This window comes from Geotrypetes seraphini, chromosome 16, assembly GCF_902459505.1.
Source record: "Geotrypetes seraphini chromosome 16, aGeoSer1.1, whole genome shotgun sequence".
Classification (NCBI taxonomy): Eukaryota; Metazoa; Chordata; class Amphibia; order Gymnophiona; family Dermophiidae; genus Geotrypetes; species Geotrypetes seraphini.
The window spans coordinates 34742317-34761212 of record NC_047099.1 but is presented as its reverse complement, the minus strand read 5'-3'; the positions used below and the strand labels follow the sequence as shown (position 1 = coordinate 34761212).

Sequence of the window (18896 nt, the reverse complement as noted above, 5' to 3'; positions counted from 1 at the left end):
GGTACTTGTGACCTGGCTTAGCCACTGTCAAATGCAGGATGCTGAGCTTGTTGGACTTTTGGTCTGACCCAGTAAGGGGGGCTTCTTAAGTTAGCCTAGTTTTTAACCAAAAACTTGTCATTGATCCAGTTTTTTCCTCTTTAAATTTTGGTTTTCCTCTACTGTTTTCTGTGTTTTTCATTCTTGACTGTGTTCTGTTTTCTCTGATGGTGTCTCTCAGATCTGTGAGAACTATGGGCCAAACCTGGACACTTGCCCTGAGGGAACAGTCCTGGGGCTTCTGGTGGACACCAATAACTGTTTGCACCTATATGTGAATAGGATGGACCAGGGAGTGGCGGCTCAGGACATCCCTCAACCCTGCTACATGCTGATTGATCTCTATGGCCAGTGTGAGCAGGTGAGTCTGTTCGGTTCCTCAGATCAGGGATATATAATAATAATAATGATTTATTTTCTTATATACAGTGGTACCTTGGATTACGAGCATAATCTGTTCCAGGAGCATGCTCGTTTATCAAAGCGAGTTTCCCCATAGGAAATAATGGAAACTCGCTTTGATGCGTTCCCCCCCCTACGAGAACCGGCATTGCTCCCCCCGAAGGCCCCCCCTGCGATCCGGCACCCCCCCACACGATTGGGCACCCCCCCCCCGCCATGATCGGCACCCCTCCCCGACGCGATTGGGCACCCCCCCGCCACCCCCCAACGTGATTGGGCACCCCCCCATCATGATCCAGCCCTCCCCCCCCCGACGCTTCTTACCCTCATCTGGGCACTGGCATGTCCTGTGCTTGGTGCCAGTGCCTGAAGATCGGCCTCCTCTTCTGCTCAAGGCCTGCGAGTTCACGTTCTGAACGCATAAATTTACCAAACAAATAGGTTTATATTGATTTTTCTGAACTCAAGGTAAGATTGGAATTGGGCAATTAGAGGACACAGCCAAGAGTTCATTTTCCCTGCTTGAAAAGCCAGAGTTTTGTCTTAAGAAACTTTTAAAATGACAGGCTTTCAGAGCGGGGTACATTAACCTACCCGAGTTTCTTGTGTTCTTATTTGATGAGAATAATTTTTAATTGGGTGGATAAGTATGATCCACCCAACTAAAATGATATGTGTTACATGGAGCATTAGGGACCCCTGTTCGGTTACAAAAGTTGGACAGCTCTAAGTCTAATAAATGTTGGCATTGTCATCTCCAAGCAGGGACTTTAGATCATTTATTGTTCTACTGTCCATTTATTTTGGCTCTTTGGAAATCAATATGGGGCCAAATAAATTGCTTGTTAGAAAAGCCAGTGGCATTAATTTTAATTTAATTTAATTTAATTTAATTCTTATATACCGCTAATACTGTGAGGTTCTAAGCGGTTTACAAAAATGATACATTAAAAGATACAATAAATAAAATAAATAAAGATAGGTACTTGGAAGTTCCCTTACTATCCCAAAGGCTCACAATCTAGCTAAAGTACCTGAGAAAACAATTTATGAAAAGTAAAGAAAAAATATAAAGATAGAGGTAGAGATAAAGATAGATATGAATATTCCAACAAGTAATGAATAAATAAGTTAAGTTAGAAATAAAAAATAGTAAGTAAAATAAATAAAAATAGAGATAAAAAATAAGTATAAAGAGAATAAAAGTATAAATAAATAAAACAATAGTTTTACCAAAGCTAAATAAAGATCCCACTTTGGTATCAGATTACAGACCAATTTCTTTAATAAATGTAGATGGAAAATTATTAGCAAAAATACTTGCGTTAAGATTGGCTAAAGCTCTTCCCCATATTATAAGTATGTCTCAAACAGGATTTGTTGCTCAAAGACATTCATCTCATAATACTAGATTAGCTTTCCATATGTTATACCTAACAAAGAAAATGAACGAGCCAACTTTTGCTGTTTCTTTAGATGCAGAAAAGGCTTTTGATAGAATAGAATGGACATTTATGTATCAGACATTGGATTGGTTTGGAATAGGTCCTGGATTCACACAAATGATACAAACACTATATAACTCCCCTTCTGCTAGATTATACATTAATAATACGTTTTCAGAAAAATTTAATCTACAAAGAGGAGTTAGACAAGGATGTCCTTTGTCTCCTTTATTGTTTGATATTGTTTTAGAACCCTTAATATTAGCAATCCAACAAGTAAAGGAGATACAAGGTATACCTCATTCGGATAAAGAATATAAAATATCAGCTTATGCTGATGATTTATTATTATATTTGAGGAACCCAAAATCTACCATTCCACATTTACTTGAACTGATTGAAAAATTTGGAAAATTTTCAGGATATAAGATAAACTGGAACAAATCAGAAGTACTTCCATTAAATATACATTGTACAAAAGGTTTATTTAAATCATTCTCTTTTGTTTGGAAAGAGGATGCAATTAAATATCTTGGAATTTGGATTACAAAAAATTTAGATGACACAATGAAAATTAATGAAAAAAATTTATTACAAAAAGTAACAGAGATGTGTGAGCAATGGAACCCTTTACACTTATCTTGGTGGGGAAGAATACAAACTGTTAAAATGATGATATTACCTGTAGTCTGTTACCAAATGGGAATGATACCAGTTTTCTTCCAAAATTCTTTTTATAAAAAATTAAATAAAATATTGACAAAGTTTATTTGGCTTGGGAAAAATCCCAGAATTGCTTTAGTGTCATTACAAAGATCAATTGCGGAGGGAGGGGTAAATTTTCCCAACTTTTATAGGTATCATCAAGCCTATATCTTACGTCATGGTATGTATTGGATCCTCCCAGAGCCCACTATAAATATACCAGATTGGTTTTGGCTAGAATGGAGACTTATGTTTCCATTACGTCTTAGTCATGTAGTTAGTATCACGATGCCAAGGCTATACAAAGAACATAAAATATTCATGGATACATGGAAAACTTTAAGATACATAAGTAATCTAACTCCTATTCCAATTAGTAAATCAACAACTCAAACAATTTGGTTAAACCCCAAGATCAAAATAGGCGGTTTCAAAATAATCTGGAAAAACTGGATGACAGCAGGTATTCGTATTTTAGACGACATAATAAAAAATGGTAAAATGCTGGAATTTTCACAATTGCAACATAAATTTGATCTTAATAAAACACAATATTTTAGATGGTTGCAATTGAAGCAATCCATTCAGGTAGGGTTCCCTGAATGGAAAAATCTTACTAATTATCACAGCTTGGAATTCTTGTGTTTCCAGATAAACTCAATAGGACATGAAGCTGCACAGTGGTATAAATTAATATCCGGATATATAAATAAAAAACCAAAAAATGGTCTTAGAGACATTTGGAGCATTGAGATAAAGCATCAAATTAGTGCATCTCAATGGCCACGACTTTGGTCTTGGAGGTTAAAATGTACGGTATCAGCATCTATGAGACAAACTTGGTTTTTTCTTTTACATAGAGCTTTATGGACCCCTACACGTTTACATAGAATTGATAGCTCTAAATCTAATAGATGCTGGCACTGTCATGTTGAAATTGGGACATTAGACCATCTTTTATTCTTCTGTCCATTCATCTTAACATTCTGGAAATCAATTTGGCCTCAAATTAATAGGATGTTAGAAAACCCAATAGCCTTGACATATGATACTATATTATTTGGAACAACAATGAGAACAAAAAGTCAAATATCATCAAGTAATAACAAACTTTTATTTATTTTAACTGGAATAGCAATACAACAAATCACATTTAATTGGAAAAGACATGACAGGTTAAATTACACTTTCTGGTGGAATTCTGTTTGTCACATATATAAAATGGAGCTTACCATAGCAACACAAAAAGGATATATTAATAAATTTCAAAAGATATGGAGACCATTAACAGATTTTTGTAATGAATGATTAACTTTTCCCAAGATAGAAATTTGATTAGAGGGGAATGGGGTGGGATTTTATTTTTGGTTTTTACACACTATATTAATGTTGAATGAATTTACAATAAAGTTGTTTTTAAATATTATTGATTGAATGGGAGGGAGGGAGGAGGGATTAACACATTCAAAAGAAATTATATAAATTTAGATCTACTGCATAATATTATAAATTTTGTATAAAATTAATTTTCTAAAAAATGTTAAACTTGATAATAATAAGTGTGTTTATCAAGTGTATATGTTTAAGTTTCTAATAAGTATATTTGAAACACTTGTTGTAACAAAAGAAAATGAATAAAGATTATAAACATGAAGTAATTAAAAAAAAAAAAAAAAAAAAATCCGGTCCTCCCCTTTTCTGGAGCCATCTGGGAACCCTAATTCCTAGCTGCACACTTTTTCTGGCAGTCCACAGTATCCTATGATACTGTGCTTTTTGGCATGCCAATGAGAGCTAAAAGTCAAATATCATCTAAAATCAACAGGCTTTTATTAATGACGACAGGAGTTGCCATACAACAAATTACGAGCAATTGGAAGAATTGGACGAGGCTTAATTGTGTATAAAATAGAAAGAATATTAGTCATTCAGAAAGGGAATTTTAAGAAATTTCAGGAGATTTTGGAGCCATTAGCAAAATACTATAATGTTTAATCAATGTTTTTCCCTATATCATACACATCCGGGAGTGGGGAGGATGGGAGTCTATTAGATTAATGAATTTAGATATATTGGGGTTCATTATAGAAATTTTATGTGTTTCCATTGTGATTGTTCAGGAGGGAGGGGGGTCTAATTCTGTAATGGAATATTAAATGTGTTATTTATTGTTGCACTTAATGTAAGTTTTGAAAATAATAAATTGGGGGAAAAAAAAATTCTATGTGGCTCTGCCATACACCCAGTACTTCTCACAACTCAATGAGTTTTTTTTGTCTTTCTGCTTTAGGTCACCATAATCACAAATGACACAGTACCTGTGGGGAATGAAGGGGGAGGAGACTCCCTTGCCCAAGGGGACATGGAGAAAGCAGATATGGTGGATGGTGAGCATTGGCATAGACCTGTTGCGAGGAGATCTTCGCTCTTGAAGTGGAAGATTTGCTTTGTGTATTATTCTAAGCTTTGTTCTTACATTGATCCGTCATGTCCTCATTTTTACCTGTTTTGCTGACAGCATGCCCCCCCTCTCCCCCCCCGCTTTACCTTCCTGTCTTGTATATTATAGTTTGCGATATATTGCTATCAGGAAGGCTAATTTTCAAAAACAGTGCTTTGCTTGAGGAAATACTTCAATAATTTGCCTCCCTGAAAAGTAGACAGATACATTGGTGTACAACTTGGATGCATGTAAATTTACCTGAAATGAGCAGAGGTTTTCTCAGCAGCAGAGACGGGGAGGAAAATCTGAGCAGACGCATGCAAATTCAACAGAAAATTTGTACATATGCACATACTGTATATATTCGAATATAAACCAATCTGACTATAAACCGAGGTAACCTTTTTCCTCCCAAAAACCAGGAAAAAAGGTTGACTCGAATATAAACCAATCATTTTTTTTTTTAATAAATCTTTATTCACTTTTGAATCTTACATCAAGTGAAAATCAATATAATAAAACATTTTTCACATATCACTTGTATTTACAATCAAATATTCTTGTAAGATAAGATAAATACCCCCCTTTTTATCAATATTCCTAATTCCATCTGATATATATTTCCCACCCCATCCCACATATATACTACCCATGTGCTAAGATATCTGATCATTAGAGTAATTAGTCAATGGTCCCCATATTTTTTTGAAATTATGAATATTCCCTTGTTGTAATGCTATCATCTTTTCCATCTTTTATATGTGACACACTGAATTCCACCAAAATGTATAATTTTGAGTGATTTGTTGCATGGCAACCCCTGTCAATATTAATAATAACTTGTTATTATTTGCAGAAATCGGACTCTGAGTTCTCATTGCTGTACCAAATAATATAGTATCATATGAGAGTCCTACATAATTTATATTTAAGTACTGGTTCAGGATAGAAGCAACCCCCTCCTTCCTTCCCTGGTGTCCTGTCTGCCAGCTCTGCAGTCAAACAGCCAGACAATCCACCCCCCTTCCCAGAATGCCCCGCCTCTTTCCCGACCCACCACAGGCCTGCAGTGGTGCAGACAGACAGTCAGTCTGCCCTCCTTCCCGGACTCACTGCAGGCCTCCAATTACTGCCCTGATGGTAGTCCAGAGGAGTGGGGAATTGGAGCTGTCTTCAATCCCTCCTTCCTGGTGATTTTGTGCAACTAGCCCACCCCTCCCCTTCTGGTCCCCCTGCAGGTCAACCTTAGTGCCCGGTGGTCAAGCGGTGAGGTGGCGCTCCTGTACGTCAGTCTCTGTAGTGAAAAAATGATCCCGTGGCAATGCCCAGGATCTTCCCACAGGCCCATCCTAATATATTTCCAGTTATTAAACAACATTAGTATACTTTTAATATTGCTCTTTTCACTTTTTTTTTAAATCAACAATCAAACTCTCTTCAGGTTCACCATTCACTGTGACATTTGATCTTTTTCTGTGTGACTGGGATAAGATTGCGCTGAAGCTAAGGAGTGCTTTATAGTCATTAGTAGCAGTATAGAAGCTTTAATTAAACAACAAACAATCTGAAAAGCAATTTGAAGTAATCCTGGTATTATTCCCACTGCATGCAATGATGGTAAAACCATGGCTAGTTCAACCTGTCTTTGAATGACATTAATTCAATCCCATGTGCACTCCTTGCCAGCTAATAGCAGAAAGTGACACTTCCTGTGATTTTACTGGTTGACTGACTGACTGATGGAATAATGGTTGGATGATATGGAGGGGAAATATTTAGTCTTATCTGTTAATTTCCTTTCCTTGAATCTTGCTAGACCAGTCTCTTCTGTGCTGACCTTAGTTTTTGATTCTTCTTATTCCATCCTTTTATTTCTTCCTCTCATTTCTGGTGAAAGTTGAGGGCAAGGGGCATGTTGTATGATTTTTCAATTTACAGTTTTTTTAAGGGGGGTTGTTGGCTTCATTCCATTACTTCAAAATTAGGATACTAGCAATCACAAAATTAATTGTGGTCCTCTGTCTCCATCTGCTGGCAAGGACTGGTCTAGCATGACTCAAGGAAAAGAAATAATACTAAATTCAACTTAGTGCCTAGGAAACTATTATCTTGGGCTCACTGCTGCAATTTTCCATTGCAGGGATCAAGGAGAATGTATGTTGGATGCCCCCATCAGAATTGAACACCACAAAAACATGTGAATACCATGCTCTGTGTGCCAGGTTTAAGGACCTCCTCGTATTGCCAGGTGAGCCTTTTATTTACCCTGGGGCCATTTGCAGGCAGAGGAAGAAGGCCAAAGCAGTGCTGGATGGGTACACCATAGAGAATGCACTAATGGCTAGAATATGGGAAATAAGAAGTTGATGGACGGAAAAGAGCTGTTCAGTAGTTTAGCAGTGAATGGACAGATGGACAGGAGATGGCCCACAAGGAAAGATGAATGTTGGATGAGGATTATGCAGTGAATGGACAGATGGACAGGAGATGGCCCACAAGGAAAGATGAATGTTGGATGAGGATTATGCAGTGAATGGACAGATGGACAGGAGATGGCCCACAAGGAAAGATGAATGTTGGATGAGGATTATGCAGTGAATGGACAGATGGACAGGAGATGGCCCACAAGGAAAGATGAATGTTGCATGAGGATTATGCAGTGAATGGACAGATGGACAGGAGATGGCCCACAAGGAGAGATGAATGTTGGATGAGGATTATGCAGTGAATGGACAGATGGACAGGAGTATGTCACATGTATAAAATGGAGAGAGCATTAGCTGTTCAAAAAGGATATTTTAATAAGTTTCAAGATGTGTGGGGGGCCACTAATAAATTATTGTCCATCCGACATCAGGGTTGTCAAACCCAGCGGGTCTCGAGCGGGGTCTCTCCCCCCACTTCCTCCACCATCCCACATTTTTTTAGAGGAGCCTCAGCAGTAAGCCTTGCCCCCTAAATCAAGCCCACTTGTACTGTAGCCAAAAGTTAGTATCTCAGTCTCCACCTGCTGGCAGAGGAGTGTAAACCTATCCATTTCTGAGCCGGTCTGGAGGGACCAAAAGGAAGAAAATTAGTAGGTAAGGACCTAATTTCTCCTTTCCCTTACCCTACAGATGGCTACTTCTCTGATGATCCCAAATTGAACCTGTGCTACTGTGAGTCCTGCCACAAACTACGTGGGGATGAGGCTTACCTAAAGCGAGGTGAACCTCCGCGAGACTATGCCCTACCCTTTGGCTGGTGCAAGTTTGCTCTCAGGTATGAAGTAGTGCTAGGATTGAGGCATGCCAGTTCTCTCTCCTGTCTTACTGGATGTCAGTATTGTGAATGGGTGGCATACAAGTAAAAACCCCAGAAATAAAACAAAACAAAAAAGATCAGATGATCCCTTTTGAACATCAATTCATTTTTTGACAAGCGTTCGAAGGTAGTATTTTCTTCTGACCTGAACTAGAAGATATTGTCTTTGAAAGCTAGTCATAAAATATATTAGCCTAATAATAAAAGGAATCATCTTATCTTCTTTTTTGTTTTTTTAAATTTTATTTATATTTCTTACCTTGAAAAGTGAACTAATGTACTACCACACTATTTTATCCAGGTGGTGACATTGTCAAATTAATGAGTCTGTAGCCGGAAGTCAGCTTGGCATATCTGTGATTTTACTTTTGTTTATCGTAGAATGAACCCACATCATGAGGCAGTCAATACCAGCAAGAAGTGGCACATGGCATACCACGGCAGCAACTTGGGCGCGGTCCGGCGGATCCTGGACCGTGGCGAGCTGGTGTCAGGTTAGTGGAGGAACATAGCTTGGTCTTTGCTTGGCATTGGCCTCATGTATACCTCCTTATGCCTCTCTCTTGTCTCTCTTCCCCATCCCCTCACAGGTGGTGCCTCAATTTTCATCTGCAAGCAAGCAAAAACTGAGCAGCAGAATGGCTTTCAAGAGCCCCCAGAGAACAGTGCCCAAGAACGAGATCCTTTCCGTATCCTGCTGTCTCCTACCCTGCGCTATGCTGGAATGGAGGCCTTTGCCACCAAAGTGCTGTGAGTTATCCCTTTCTTTCTGGTTTCTTCTTAAGTATGTTGGGGAGGGGGTAGCCATGCTTATGTATAATAGCAACTACAACAGCGTAGAGGTGAGTGGCAATTGAGAAATGAGCTTTTGAGGGCAAGGCGCCCGAGGTAAAGCTTCTGCCTTCAGAACACTTTAGCAAATAAAGAACCAATTAGGGGGAATAGCAACATAGAGGAAACAGCAGGAACACGAATAATACAAAGAAAGATGAATATATAACATACGATCTGCATATATCTAACTCCTGTATTGTAACGCCATTACTGAAGCTCATTCAAACTGCTCTGAATTGACTCCCCGGTCATTAGAAGCTCTGTCGTTTTTGAATTTGTGTAGCTAGCTGTGTCCGGCCAGCATAGGTGGCCAAGAAAGTCTTCAGGTCATCAGGAAAGGGCTTTTGGATTTAGGTCATGTCTTCTTCCGTTGTAGCTAAAGGTGAGTTTCACTCAGGTACACTAGGTATTTTCCTGTCCCTGGAGTGCTTACGATATAAGTTTGTACCTGGAGGCAATGACACTTTAAGTGAGCTGCAGTGGAGTAGTAGCCTAATATTTAGTGCAGTGAGCTGAGAATCGAGGGACTAGAGAACACGGTTTAATTCCCCTTTCCTCCAACTCTCTAGCATCTTCTTAGAGGTGCCCCTGTTGTGGCTCAGCAGTCAGAGTGCCCGCCCTGTAGTCCCCAGGGTCCCAGGCTGGAGCCGGTTCAAACCCCAGCTCCACCAGCGCAGTGTTTTTTTTCTTATGTTCTTATCTTCACTCAGAGGGTGGTAGACACCTGGAATGCGCTTCCGGAGGATGTGATAGGACAGAGTACATTAAGGGGATTCAAAGAGGGATTGAACAAATTCCTGAAGGATACAGGGATTGAGGGATATAGATAGAGGTAGAGATAGGATTATGAAAGGGTATAGATAGAAGAATAATGGGGATTGAAAGGTTTTAGACCAAGGATCACTTACAGGTCATGGACCTGATGGGCCGCTGGGGGAGCGGACTGCTGGGCGCGATGGACCCCTGGTCTGGCCCAGCGGAGGCAACTTCTTATGTTCTTATGTGCCTCAACAATAAGCCTTACCCCCTGGGGGTAAGGCATATTGTTTAGAGAGCCAGTGGAGTCTGTTCTGTGAAGAAAAACAAAAGAAATCCTGAGGTAGTGCCGGTCTGAATGGTTGCTTTCCCTTTAAAATTGCTGTATTTTACTGTATTTTTCAATTAACCAGCACTTTTTTCCTAGCTAGGTCGCTTATGGAGCAATTGAGCACTTCTCAGGGAAAGAGGTGCACAATTTGGTCCAGACGCGAGGCCCTGAAAACAGCTGTTCGGGCCGGTGCGGTTGTAGAAGCCTCTTCGGCAGCGACTGCAGGCATCCAGGGCTCCCCGCCGCTAGTGCCTCGCGAGTTGGCATGGAGCAGTGGGGAAGCCCGGTTTTCCCCCACCGCCCACGGTGGGATTCCCTTTCAGTTTTTTCTTTAACAGCTGATGCCGGCTCGCTTGCTTTTAGCGGCTGGGACTGTTCAGGCTTCCCAGCCGCTACAGGCCCCGGAGGGTTTATTTTTGGCGGCAACTTTGCCATTTTTGCACAATAAGTTCTGCCACCTCAGGAGACCTTCCCCCTGTTTTGGAAAAACAGGGGCAGGTTTCAGCTGCGACCCCTGTTTGGGCAGGCGGTCCCATGGGTCCGCCAGGGTTTTTTTCCCCCTGATTTATTTTTTAATTTATGCACATCGATTCGCATCTTCAGGACACCTCGGCCTCCCACATAGTCAGAGTGGAGAAAGTTCAAGCGGACTTCCTCAGTCGTCACATGTTAGATCTTGGAGAGTGGTGTCTAAGCCATGTGGCCTTTCAGTTGATAGTGCAGTCTTGGGATCAGCCCCTAATGGACCTGATGGCCACAGAAGTCAATGCCAAAACTCCCCGCTTCTTCAGTTGTCGCAGAGACGGTCAGGTCAATAGTCTGGATGCTCTGGTTCAACCATGGCCAATGGAAGGGCTGTTGTATGTGTTCCCTCCATGACCATTAGTGGGCAGAGTTGTTCGCCGCATTTCCGAGCTACAAGCGTTCTCTTGTAGGCCTCCCTTCCTGGAGTTTTCTAGGGAGCGGGTTGTCCTGAGGCCTGTTCCTTTTTTTCTGCCAAAGGTGGTTTTGCCTTTTCATGTCAACCAGTCCGGGGTCCTCCCAGTTTTGGGTAGTTGGGAGGGCTCTTTGGAACAGAGGCAGTTGCGCAAATTGGATGTCTGTTGGGTCCTTCGCTCTTATGTTCAGCGGACCCAGGAGTTCCGGAAATCGAATCATCTTTTTGTCCTTTTAGCTGGTTCTCATAAGGGGGACGGTACTTCCAAGGCTACCATTGCGCGCTGGATCAAAGAGACTATTGCTTCGGCTCAGGGTCAGGCAGCTTCTTGGGCTAAGTCTTCTCTTGTGCCTCCAGTGGCTATCTGTAAAGCTGCAGTTTGGTCTTCTCTCCATTCCTTTACGTGACATTACCCTGTGGATGTTCAGGCGCATCGGAACGTTGTGTTCGGTGAGTGTATTCTTGTGGCGGCCCTTCGGGGGTCCTACCCATGATGGGTACTGCTTTGGTACGTCCCATCGGTGAGAGAGACCCTGAAGAAGAAAGTAGGTTCTTACCTTCTAATTTTCTTTCTTTTAGTCTCTCCAGACTTGCGCAGCTCCCACCCTGTCTGTCCCTTCTGTTGTTCTTGTGGGATTAGCGTGAAGAGTGTGTTTTTTTTTCTGTGGGATCTTGTGTTTTTAGAAGAGTAGGGGGAGCTGGCGTAACTTGCGAGCTGCGGGGACGTTTGCTGAAGGTACTGCCCCTATGCAATTTCCAACAGTATGGCTCTGTTAGTTGTTACTTCTGTTGGGAGTGTTGTTACTGTTATGATTAGCACTTCTTCATTTATTAGTTCTGCTTGGCTATTCGGCAGACTAAGTGTATTGGGAGACTGCATAGCCCACTTGTACGACAGCCAAAAGTTTATCTCAGTCTCCACCTGCTGGTCATGGTGAGCTATTACCCATCAGTGAGCTGTGCCGATCTGGAGAGATTAAAAGAAAGAAAATTAGCAGGTAAGAACCTAATTTCTCCTTTCCTTACAGCAGTGGTTCCCAACCCTGTCCTGGAGGAACACCAGGCCAATTGGGTTTTCAGGCTAGCCCTAATGAATATGCATGAAGCAAATTTGCATGCCTATCACTTCCATCATATGCAAATCTCTCTCATGCATATTCATTAGGGCTAGCCTGAAAACCCGATTGGCCTGGTGTTCCTCCAGGACAGGGTTGGGAATCACTGCCTTACAGCATGGTCTGTGCTGTTGTTCAAATTCTTTCTGTTGTCAATGATGTTAGTTGTGGTTATAAAAGTAGTGAAATGCCAGAGCTGCACACCGTCCTTGTGAGCACAGCAGAATTCTGTGCTTTCTTCACCTGCTGTTCGGCGGACATAATGACCCACAAGTTCTGGAATGGTCTGGTAGGACTAAAGGAAAGAGAGTTTATTAGCCTACTGAAAAACAAGATAAAGTCTTATCTTTTCTCAATTGTGTTTTATTGGAAAAGTGGTAGCTACATAGGAGAAAGATGCTGATTTTTTTACAGTTTTTGTGTCTTATGTTGTTTAATTTCATTTTGTGTGTATGATGTACATTGCTTAGCATGGAAAAGATACACTTTATAACAGCTGTAATGAAATTAAAATGAGGACGACAAGAGGATACTGGATGAAGGGTAATCTTCTCATCATGTCTGTCTCTCTTCTCCCCAGTTTCAAGGATATGAAGTCACACCAGCAGCACATAGCGCAGGTGGCTTTCCAAGTGTGCGTGAAACCTGGCTCCTATAAGATGGAGCCGCAGTCGGTGGGCGCAGGAGCTGAGCCCTTGGATCCCCGCTTTGGCACTGACGAGATGGAGTGGGTGACAAAGGAAAAGGGAGCGACAGTGTTGTGCGGGCTGCTGGTGCGTGTGGAATGAAGGGGAGGACCTGACCTTGGGCTGAACTGCGGGAGAGGGTGGGATAGAAGGGGAGGGTGGTGTTTGTACAAGGGGGCCCTCTGCTTCATTTCCGAACAAAAGCACAGGCCTCGCAACATGTATTTTGGAACTTGGGGCACTTTTATTTTTTGCGCAGCCTTGTTTACAAAAAACAGTTCTCCTTTCTTGGTCAAGATGGCAGCCACAGGGGTGGTGAGGGGATGGAGATAGAAATATTTGCCCAGTTTGGAAGAGGAGGTGGGTCTGCAGTACTATAATGATGACGATTGTTTCCAAATCACTGCTGGATCAGAGGTTGGGAGCAATCTGTTCTTGTCGTAGGTGGGATACCTGTTCTCTCTCACATGTTGGCCTGGCCCATCTGCAGAGGCTGAAGTGGAAGAGGAATGTCCCAAATCTCACAAAATTTGGCCAAGGAAAGTATACCCTATCCAGTGGACGCAAGGGATCTGGCTATCTCTTGCTCACGTTGCTTAAGAAAATTAACAAGACACTAGATGAAATGTGAACCAGCTGAGACACTAGACCCTTCAGTACCTTTCATTCTGCCTTCTTTCTAGGAAGTGGGGTGATGGGTCTGATGCATAACTTTGGAATGTGTGTGTTTGAATGATGCAGAGCCAGAGGGTCTTGAATTAAGGTGTTTGATGATTGGATCATCTGGGAGTGATGGGGTTGGCTGAAGCACTTGGACCACTGAAGGATGCATAGGAAGGACATGAAATTTCTAAAGTCTCTACAGAAAGAGAGGGTTTCATGTTGCAAATTACAAGTGAAGGACTTAAATAACTATGCAGTTCTTCTGTGTATAAGGATGAAACACTAATCTTCTACTGTTAACACAGAACAAGGTTTTATATTCTGCAGTGGAGTGTAACCAGGGGTGTGATTTAAATGAATGTATTACAGCTGCAGGCTGGAAGGAATGGGGGCATGGAGCATCTGTCGAGGGAGGAGAGGTATGAGCAAATGGGGCCTATAAATTAAGGAGAGAGAAGACTGATTTTAAGTAAATATTAGTAATTTGGTAACGGTCTTGGCTATGCCTCTTCCTAGCTACAGTGATTGGATATGACATGTCATTCATCTGTCTAGATCTGGGAGGAACAAGGAATGAAGTCCCCAGAGCACTTAATAGCTGCCAGCAAGAAAGGGCTAATGAGGGTGGACAGTAACCTACCTTCCTTTTCCTACTTCTCCCCAAATTCTTTGTGGAAGTAACATGGTGTATTTGGAGAACTGTTAAGTCCCACTTCTCTACCTGCAGTGGTCAGGTGTGTCTTTAGTACACCAGGAGTAAAGCCTGTGAAAAACTTTTAGCTGGCATCTGAGTCCTGGTTCTCCTAATTCACCAAAAATCATTTACTAAGAGAAATACTTGATAACTGGATTATGAAGTTCAAATCCACTTTAATAAGTATTAAAATCATCTGTGGGCAGGAAGAGAAAGGGCAGTACTTTTCTCAGGCTAAGCCTGAATTCAATACTGATTCTTGCCTCCTTCCCCCCCTATGAAACCTGTGTTAATTCAAAAGTGCCCTGGAAAAGCAACAGAAGCACATCAACCCAGAGAGCAGCCATATTGGAAGGAGGAGGAGCCTTGTTATATTGCCCTCTGTGTCCAATCGGTTTATCTCTTAGGACATGACATGCACTTACTTTGTATGGACTGCTGGAATTTGTGACTATTCCTCCTTGCACAGCTGCGCCAGAGAACTTTAATGGGAAGTGGTCACAATTGATAATACAAGTTATGATCTTGCAGGTCACGGTGCCAAACTTCCCTTGCAGTTAATTGTGCATTTCCTTCCAGGAGCCAGACCCAGTGCACCTTGGTCTCTCGGGAGCTGTCCCGGTCAACTGCTGCACCTAAATTAATTTATTTAACTTTTTTTTTAAAGATGCATTTGTTGAAATGTGAATTCAGGGGAGTTTAAAACTCCTTTATTTAAAGCTGCTGTTTTCCCCTCCTTGTATTTCTTTTTCAAAAGTGATTTTGTTGTACAGACTGTTACAGATGTCCTGGCTTTATAAAGAATTAATAAACCTTGTATGAAATCAGCGTGGCTGTTTTACTCGTTGGAGTGTACAAAAAAGGGAAGAGGAACAAGATCAGTGAAATGTCTGACATAAGACCTATGATGGTAATGATCAGTATTTGTTGGAGCGATACACAGAAATGTATTTTCCTACTTAATCTATCTTTGTACAGATGGTACAGAACAAAAGATTAGGTTCTTACCTTGATAATCTTGTTTCTATTTGTCTGATCTTATTTGTTTTATAGACTTATGTATGTAAAATTATGTAAACCATTTAGGTTTAAAAGGTATACAAATGTTTAAAATAAATAAATAAAATATTTTAACTGTTGATTCCCACTAACCATGAATCCGCAGAAGAGTATCGCTTTTAATATTTTGAACTCCCCCTTCTGCAGTGGAGAACAAGCTCCATCCTCAGTTGGTACCAAAGCAATCAAACTACTGAAACAGAAGGAGGAGCACGGGGAGCTTTCCTGGCAACAAATGTGTTCTGTTTTGCTCTGAAACTTTGGAAATAGAACAATGATCGATAAACATCTGTCAAGTTCTGTACGTAGGAGTCCGTACTTAGCTGCGAATCGTCAGAAGAGTGTCACTTTAAGATCTTGAACTCCTCCCCTTCTGCACTCCCTCACTGCTGACAAGTGCTGCACCAACCTTGGAGGGTGGACAGTAACCATCCTTCTTTCCAAATTCTTTGTGGAAGCAACATGATGTATTTGGAGGTGTGTTGAGTCCCACTTCTAACTGCGGTGGTCTGGTGTGTCTTTAGTACACCAGGAGTAAAGCCTGCTGTAGGGGTGGGGGAGGAGAGGAAGAGAGAGATGCTATAGAGGTAGGGGTGAGGGGAGGTAGAAAGAAATGTTGCATATGATAAAGAAGGGGAGGAAAGGAGAGATGCATAGAGGGGAACAGAGAGGTTTGACTCGGGGTACAAGGCAGGGGAAAGAGGAAGGGAAGGTACAGAGATGGAAGATGGGTGGTGAGCAGGAGACCCTGGTGAGCGAGTTAACAGAAGACAAACAGAAACCAGAGCCTGGGACCAACATGATTTGACTAATAAAATTACCAGAACAAAAAATAGAAAAAATAATTTTATTTTCTGTTTCTTGATTACAATATGTCAGATTTGAAATGTGTATCCTGCCAGAGCTGGTGTTAAGACAGCGAGTGTGTCTGCACCACAACGCTGGCATGGGGATGGAGAGGGCAAAAGGGAGTGCAGTGAATAGGCTACAAAATAAACCCGCCAAGATGTTTGAGGAAAAAAAAAATGCTCAATTGGGTGGGAAAAGCGAATCAAATTTAAAAATCGATTCAATAGGCCAAATCGAAATGGAAATTTTTTCCCTGAATTGGGCATCACTACTGTGCAGTCAGTATAGCAAACCTTCAACTTGGAGTACTACTGATATTAAGTTTTAACCCACCTTTTTACAAAACCATAGTGCAGGTTTTAGCACCGGCCCCAGTGGTAAGAGCTCTAACGCTCAGAATTCTCTAAAAACCGCACTACAGTTTTGTAAAGGGAGAGGGTCCCTTTTTTGTCCTGGTTCTAAACTACTGGTAAATATATCTTAATTTCTAGGACAAAGTATAAAATGATAAATTTACCATATATTAAAACTTTTTTTAAAAAAATTATTGTTTTGAAGCTGGAATCGGAGTCAGTATATTTTTACTGCCTCTTGTCCCCAGAGCCCTGCTTCTTTCTAATAGACAAATCTTGATAGTATGGTACTTTATTGCTTTTTTTTATAAATCTTTATTCATTTTTACATCTTACAACAAATGTATTAATAAATTAACAACTGAAATTAAATACATCACTTGAATTTCTACCATATTTAACAATAATACATAAAATTTAACCCCTTCCCTCCCAACCCTACCATAACATATGTAATTAAATATATCCTATGAAATATTCTTTTTCCTGATCTAATAATTTAATAAAATTCAGAATTCCCCGCCTCCCATCCCTTCATTTGTATTGTACTTATAATGGAAAAGTAAATAATAACAATTTATATACCGCAGGACCTTGAAGTTCTATGCGGTTTACAATGATTAGAAATGTTACAGATTGAATGGAATAAACAAAGTACAGACTTAGTGATTGATAGTGCTAGAGATTGTTTGTTGAGGACTAAGATTGTACAGGTTGGTTTCCTAAGTATTTCAGGAATAGATGTGTTTTTAGGCGTTTCCTGAATTCCCCATAGGTAGTAGGCACGAGCAATTGTTCAAGGTCTTTACCCCATGATGCTGCTTGATGTGCGAAAAGATGTTGGTGATGACTTTTAAATTTACGACCTCTAACCGGTGGAGAAACAAAGTTCGGGTGCGAGCTTCGCTTGTGTCTGTTGGTTGTGAAAGAGAAAAGGTCTGTTATATATTTAGGGGCTAAGCCATAACGTACCTTGAAGCAAAAACAACCAAACTTGAATTTCACACGTGCCTCCATCGGCAGCCAGTGTAGAAGTCGATAGGAAGGTGTTACGTGATCAAACTTCTTCAGTCCACAAAGTAGTCTAACCGCTGCTTTTTGAACTAGTTGCAATCGCCGCATATTCTTCTGGGAGAGTGCCAAGTAGGCGATGTTACAATAATCAAGTTGACTCAGTATAAGGGATTGTACCAGAATTTGAAAATGATGAGACGTTGAAGTAAGCTCTTATGGACCAAAGCTTCCAGAGGGTGAGAAAGATCTTTCTAATCAGGGAGTCTACCTGGTCTTTCATGGTCGGGTTCTGGTCCAGTGTTACTCCCAATATCTTCATAGTGGGTTGAATGGGATAACTAAGTACGTACTTTAGAAAACAACTTGCACTCAGGGAACCGACCCTCTTAATAAACCAGTTCTGAAACTTACAAATCGTAAAAAATAAAATAAGTGAAATTAAAACTAAATTCAGTTTAAAAATTGTTTTGAGAGTGTAGATGAAACATGTTACAATGAAATGCAACCACAATGCCTGACAAGCTCATATGCAGTTAATACTCTTGGAAAATTCTTACACTGGTCCAATAAACAAAGTATTTCATTGTCTGCAAACACCATTAGCAGCAACACAGCAGGCAAATTTGCCAAGAGATATTTTTGATCTGCATTCCTACCTAAGATTTATCCTACTTGTCAAGATCTTAAATAGATCATTGTATCTCACCTGAAGGACTTATTAATCAGCATCATACGGTAGCAAGCATTTTAACAGCACCCTCGGAATGTATGACCCTTAAAGCGGGTGGAAACACTGAGTCACCCCCATCTCTCCTCTCTATGAGCCCCTCCCCACTTCCTTCAGATTTTGCATGCCTCCCTCTTAACACCCTCTCCCGCTGCTCTGGCATTTCTCCATCTCGCAATCCCCCTAGTCCAGAATCTCCCCCCTCCCCAGACGGCATCTTTCCCTATCCCTTTCTTAATCCCCCTTCCTGTCCCCTGATCTGGTATCTCTGAGCCCATTCCTGAACCCTTGCATCTCTCTCTCCCCTCCCCACTTCTCCCAGATCTTGCATGCCTCCCTCTTAACACCCTCTCCCACTGCTCTTGCATTTCTCCATCTCTCTCTCAATCCCCCTTCCTGCCCCCTGGTCTGGTACCTCTCTCTTTCTGAGCCCATTCCTGTACCTTTGCATCTCTCTCCCTCCCCTCCCCACCCCACTTCTCCCAGATCTTGCATGCCTCTCTCTTAACACCCTCTCCCACTGCTCTTGCATTTCTCCATC

At 41.2% G+C, this 18896-nt stretch overlaps 1 protein-coding gene across 2 annotated transcripts in view; it reads left to right on the top strand.

Annotated features, from left to right (window-relative positions):
- The window catches only part of NEURL4 (neuralized E3 ubiquitin protein ligase 4), a 54794-nt gene extending 39614 nt beyond the window's left edge, over nucleotides 1–15180 (top strand). For both annotated transcript variants that reach the window (XM_033924400.1, XM_033924399.1), the window contains exons 23-29: nucleotides 221–400; nucleotides 4882–4978; nucleotides 7175–7282; nucleotides 8151–8295; nucleotides 8719–8831; nucleotides 8928–9087; nucleotides 12891–15180. In XM_033924400.1, the coding sequence (XP_033780291.1) occupies nucleotides 221–400; nucleotides 4882–4978; nucleotides 7175–7282; nucleotides 8151–8295; nucleotides 8719–8831; nucleotides 8928–9087; nucleotides 12891–13098 (1011 nt within the window). In that variant the 3' untranslated portion in view covers nucleotides 13099–15180. The remainder of the gene's footprint in view (nucleotides 1–220; nucleotides 401–4881; nucleotides 4979–7174; nucleotides 7283–8150; nucleotides 8296–8718; nucleotides 8832–8927; nucleotides 9088–12890) is intronic.
- The last annotated feature ends 3716 nt before the right edge of the window (nucleotides 15181–18896 follow it).